The sequence below is a fragment of the Protobothrops mucrosquamatus genome, unplaced genomic scaffold, assembly GCF_001527695.2.
Source record: "Protobothrops mucrosquamatus isolate PMUCROS unplaced genomic scaffold, P.Mucros_1.0 scaffold3168, whole genome shotgun sequence".
Lineage (NCBI taxonomy): Eukaryota > Metazoa > Chordata > Lepidosauria > Squamata > Viperidae > Protobothrops > Protobothrops mucrosquamatus.
In genome coordinates this window covers 75,415-80,892 of record NW_015389167.1, presented here as the reverse complement: position 1 = coordinate 80,892, position 5,478 = coordinate 75,415, and the positions used below count along the sequence as shown (strand labels likewise).

Here is a 5,478-nt window from a genome sequence, read left to right as displayed (position 1 = left end):
TGGTTTATTGGCAAGGCATAAAGTAAATCCGGACTGACTCTCTGGGCCAGGGGAGCCCTCTTTTATGGGATTCCCCTGGCTTGTAATCACACAATTCCATTGGCTGGCAAGACCCTGTTGCTAGTTAGCCAACCAGCAACGGGCATGAAACTGTATGCAGATGGAGAAGGGCAATCACCCTTAATGGGCGATCAATGGTATAGGGCAATCACCCTTAATGGGCGATCAATGGTGAAGGGCAATCACCCTTAATGGGTGATCAGGATATGCATAGGGGATTAAGGGGGAGGAATACAAAGAACACAACACCCCCCCATCTGGCAGGACCTGGAGAGATTGAGAAGGGAGGGGGGGGGTCCTGCCTCTTCCCCTCCCTGGGATCTGCCCACCCTCCTCCCGAACCGCTTCTGGCTTGGGATCTAAACCAGCCAGGGTGGTCAATCCCGAGGCAGGGGAGGTCTCAATCTGGGGAGGGGGAGGGAGAAAGGGAGGACCCTCCTGTGGGGAGCAGGAAAGAGGTTTTTCTACAATTTAAATTTTATTCTTTTATAGCAAAGTGAAAGGAAGTGATTCATAGGAAGAGTAACGGGGATGAAGCTGCTGTGGGTTCAAAGCTGGGACAGATTAGAGGTTCTGGATGGACAGGCAGGCTGAGAGTCCCTGGGGTCAGTCTAGATAGTCTCCACCCCTCCCTCACTAGAAAGAGTGGACTTCAAAAGAAAGCCAGAGGGATCTCAGCAGGAGAAGCTCCAGGCTGCCATTCTCCTCCTCTCCCCAATCTAAAATCTTCAGCCTCCATTTATCAGAGGTTGCAAAAAAGAAACAGAAATTCATCAGCTACTGAAAAAAAAAAATCTTTCCCACCAGGAATCAGGAAGGACAGCAGGATTAATTCATGAGTTCTGTAGAAAAAGAGACGGGAAAGAAAATTAGAATACAAAGTGAAACCTTCAGTGTAAATAACTTATTATTCCCCTCTTTCAGCTTTCCCACTCCTGACAGGCCCACACTGCAGGGGGGTGGTTGAATGGCAGACACAGGATGGAGGGAGGCTCCACTTCTTTCAGGGATGAAAAGGATGCAAAGGACCAGTGATTAATCTCCCGGGGCTGATGGAACTTTCCCCAAATGATTTAATTAGGGGATCGATCAAGAGATGAGCCCCCACAAAGGTGTTTCATATTAACAAAGAGGATGAGGCCAGGATGGGGCTTGGCAGCAAAGCCGGGTGTCACTTTGCCAGAAATTGCGAGAAATGACACAAGGAGACTTCAATTTACAAATGTTAAAGAAACATCTATAACCTGGGGAGAAACTCACCTGCAGGAGGCTGGATGGGAGTTGCTGGAAGGAGAAAAAGAGCCAATCAGAACCCTTCATGGGCTGGAGGACTCAGGGGAGTCCCCCTCCCCATTGATAGCCCATAATAAGTTGCACAATGCTCACTTATACAGTAGACTCTCAGAGAACAGAATTTCACAAGCAAATTTCCCAGGGGAGCCTCCTTGCCATCTGCTAAGCTTGCTGAGAGGCCTCCCCTGGAGGGTCCCCTCCCCACAACCTCTCATCCAGCCCCCCAGACTCACCTGTCTTGCTCTTCAGGTAGAGGGAGAGCCCCATAGTGAAGAAGATCACCCCGATCACGGCTGCCACGATCCCCGTCCAGACTTTGCTCTTGGCAGAGTTGGAGGAATGGGGCTCTGGGGAAGGAGAAGGAGCCTCCCCTGAGCAGGAGCATCAAGGCCAGCTTCCCCCCCCCAGGAGGGTCCATCCCAGCTCCCCCCAAAGGGAGGGTCCCTCCCCCCTTCTCAGGGCAGGATGGGGTTCCCAGACCAGGAGGAGATGGAGGGGAGGGGCTCACCCCATTGGACGGTGATGGGGGCCTCCAGGCTGGCATGCTCCACCTGGCAGGCGTAGACGTCCCCCCGCTGGGGCTGGGTCTCCAGCATCACCTGGAGCTGGTAGGTCCAGTCTCCGTTCTGGAGCTCCTCCCCAAAGGCCACGCCCTCCTCCTCCAGCCTCCCGTTCTTCAGCCACCGGACCTCGATCTCCACGGGGTAGAAGCCCCTGGCGGTGCAGAGGAGGATGGTGTGGGGGGAAGCGGGATCCAGCTTGGTGGGGGAGATGGAGACGGTGGGTTTGGCTGGAAGGGAGGAGGGACATGGGGGAGACACAGGAGGGGCCAGAACAGGAGACCAAGTTGGTTAGTTCAGGCCAAGAGCCCTTTTCAGTCCTCAAAATATTATTTGTTTTAAGTCATTTCCAAAGCAAATTGCAGCAAGAAGGTAAATAGGATCCTGAAAGATGGAAAAACATAAATCGTTCCTGGTTGGGATCAGTTTCCATCATCAAATTGCACAAGTCCAACAGGAATAAATATTAGAAATGCCCCAGGATGGAAGAAATTTCCTCCCCCATGAGAAAGGAGGAGACAGGAGAGGCTATAAAAGGAGGCAGTTTGGGCCGGGAGAAGAAGAGAGAGAAAAAGAAGCAGCCTTGGGAGGAGGAGGAGTCAGCTCTAGCTTCACGGAATGGAAAGGAGGAGGAGGGTGGGGGGAGAGGAGAGGAAATCAAGCAGGCCGGCTACAAGTGGATCTACAACTTCTGTGGCAGCCGCCTGTGCTGGCAGCAACCAAGAGGCAAGGAACGTAGGGAGGAGGGGTTGTCCTCCATGAGGAATGAAGAAAGGCAGCAATGAAGAAAGGCAGCAATGAAGAAAGGCAGCATTGGCTGGAGGTGAATCATGGAGGGAGATGGAGAGTGGAAGGATTCTTATGTGCTTTTGTGACTTTGAAGTTCTGGGATTTTTGCAATGGGGGCATTGTGTTCTTAAGGAGTGTTTGGCAATTTCTATTTGGCTGATGGCTGATGTCTCAGGTTAGCTTCTACTGCTCTGCTATTGTCAGCTGTAAGTTTTGCTGCAAGGGATTTTGAAGTATTTTTCTCCTGAATGGATTTTGCCTGTAGCATTCCTTTACTTACGAATGGAGCCATTTGGGGAGGCTGCCTTAGCCATACTTACTACATTTTTTTTCTTCCTTAACTTTCCTTTCTAGCCAGTAGCTAATTCTTAAAGGGGAATGCGCTTTTTTAAGCTAGTTCCCTCAATGGCTTGTCTTTTCTGTCTCTGGAGGCTTTTCCTTGTTTGATGAATATATGGAAGAGGGGAAATGGGGGGGGGGTTCAAATTCTTCCTTCAGAAGGAGATGGGAATGAGAAAGAGGGAGGCAGGGAAGGAGGGAGGGAGGAAAGGAAGTCCCACCTTAGCACTTGGCCATCTGCCAATGATTTTGCTTGTCAAAAGGTTGCAAAAGGGGATCACATGACCCTGGAACACTGTGACCATCATAAATATGAATCTGTTGCCAAGCATCCAAATATAAATCACATGACCCTGGGCCTGCTGCAATGGCCATAAGTGTGAAAAGTGGTCATAAGTCATTTCAGTGGAATTGCAACTTTAAAGAGGTTTGGGTTTTTTTGGTCATCAAGTGTTTGACACCTTGCTAGGTGGTACTCGAATATTGCCATATATCCTAAAAGTGGTAAAGTCGGTGAAAAGGTTGAAAAGCCCTGGCTTACAGCATTAAAGCATTAAAATCCCAACAGATAAATATTTCTATAGCAATCAAAATGGAATTCCCAATCAATGGGGAGAAGGGCGGCATATAAATTTTGTAAAATAAAATAAAAAATAAGATAAAATTATAGTTAAAAGAGGGGGAGGAACAGGACGTGTGAGGGGGGAGAGGGGATTGCCTCTTAATTCTACAACTACCTCCAGTGTGAGGGTCCCCATTGGGACCCCCTGATTTTGAGCCAGATTTCGCCTAATCTGTACTTGAAACTTTGGTTTTTTCTGCCCAGGTCCCCCCCCCAACCTCTCCCTGCAGCCGTCCGGCCTCCCTCCCAGCCCCATTTCCCCCCCCGGGAAGGAGGTGGGGAGGGGTCCGACCCTCCTGCCTGGGATGGGGGGGCAGGGAGGGGTCTAGGAAAACTTGCATAATATGGAAGAAATGGAGAAAGAGAATCAGGAAAGGAAGGAGGCCGAGGGAGGAAAGAAATGAAATGTGAAGGACAAAAATAATAAAAAAAACATTTTTAAAATTATTTTAAATAATTGAATAAAATTGTTGAATTGTCCTGCAATGAGTTGCCCCATTCTGGACAGGGAGGGCGGAAAGGATCTGGGGGGGGGGGATCTTGGGGAAAGGGAAGGTGGGGGCAGCTGGTGACTGAGGAGATCAGGCAGATCCCAGGATTACAGAACAGCCTTTGAAGGGATCCCTCTTGATCTCCTCCTTCAGCAAAGGGCACAACTCTTGAGTGGATTAATGGGGGGGCTGAGTGAGCCCCCCAAGTGGGTCCTTCATAGATCCACTCCAGCTCAGAGAACTTTTGCTAATCCCTTTTTCTGGGATTCTCTTATGAACAGCTAATTATATAACGTTTAAGAACATGCAATTTTCAAAGGTTTGGTTATCTGTAATTTAATCCTGGGATCTGGTCGGGATTTTTTTATGAACAGTTAATTATCCTCCTAGGTCTGCAGGAAAGAATTTAGGAGTAAAAATGAATTCCAGACTGAATATGCAGAGAACAAAATTGGATGAACAAATGACTAAAGAATAAATATAAATATATATATAATAAAATAAAATATAAAGAATAAAAAGAACTAAAAGAGGGATAGGGCACACAGCAGATGAAAGAGCCTTCCCTGATTCCCTTTTCTAGACCTTTGGAAATTCACTTTTTATCCTAAAATCCCAAAGGCCCCAGAGGTGAAGGGAGCCCCTCCCCCACTCCTGGCCTTCTGGAAAGGGGCTCTGGGGCTTTGCTTGGGGGGCACAGAGGAGGAGGCAGCCGTGGGGCCGGTCAGCCTCCTGAAGCCCCCCCCTTTTAATTTACTACTGCATTTTAATCATTCTTGTCTTTTAAATCCTATAGATTATTTTGGTGGTTTTATATCTTATGTGTTTACCATGCAAAGTCCCTCTGTGGGAGAGAGAGACGGTTTTAAAAGTTGATAAGTAAATCAATCAATATTATTTAATAAAAATATTATATTGGAATATTATATAGCATATATTATAGATTATTATTGAAATATATCTTTATACTGGGCAAGAGAGAGACTTTGCCGGATTCCTCCCCCCCTCCCCAAGAAAAATATAATATTTGGTATAATGTACTGGAAAGAAGTTTTTCTGGGCAGGGGAAACTTGGGACCTTGGGGAGAGAAGGAAGATGATGGGACTGATGGGAAGGAGAGGCATCTTTTTTTTTTTTTTTTTTTTTTTCAATATAAAATTTTATTGTTTTTATCATAAACGAAAAAATACATCACAAGTATTACACAATGATTTATCCCATCCCCCTACCCCCCAGACTTCCCAAACCAAACCTAGGCTAACATTCAACTACAAGTAAACAAATATTAATATCTCTAACTCCAAACTCTAAACTTAAGCAATC

General features: G+C 47.2%; 2 protein-coding genes across 2 annotated transcripts in view; both read right to left on the bottom strand.

Moving 5' to 3' along the window:
* Positions 1-1,581: 1,581 nt before the first annotated feature.
* On the bottom strand, positions 1,582-3,799 carry LOC107297181 (DLA class II histocompatibility antigen, DR-1 beta chain-like; the record flags this gene model as incomplete). Its single annotated transcript, XM_015826542.1, has 3 exons — positions 3,779-3,799; positions 1,862-2,111; positions 1,582-1,700 (listed from the first exon to the last, which is right to left on the bottom strand). Coding segments are annotated over exons 1-3 (390 nt in total), but the record flags the coding sequence as incomplete, so codon positions are not given.
* A 733-nt stretch (positions 3,800-4,532) lies between these two features.
* The window catches only part of LOC107297180 (HLA class II histocompatibility antigen, DRB1-4 beta chain-like), a 3,809-nt gene continuing 2,863 nt past the window's right edge, over positions 4,533-5,478 (bottom strand). The window contains exon 3 of the mRNA XM_015826541.1: positions 4,533-4,546. Coding sequence (XP_015682027.1) covers positions 4,533-4,546 — 14 coding nt within the window. The remainder of the gene's footprint in view (positions 4,547-5,478) is intronic.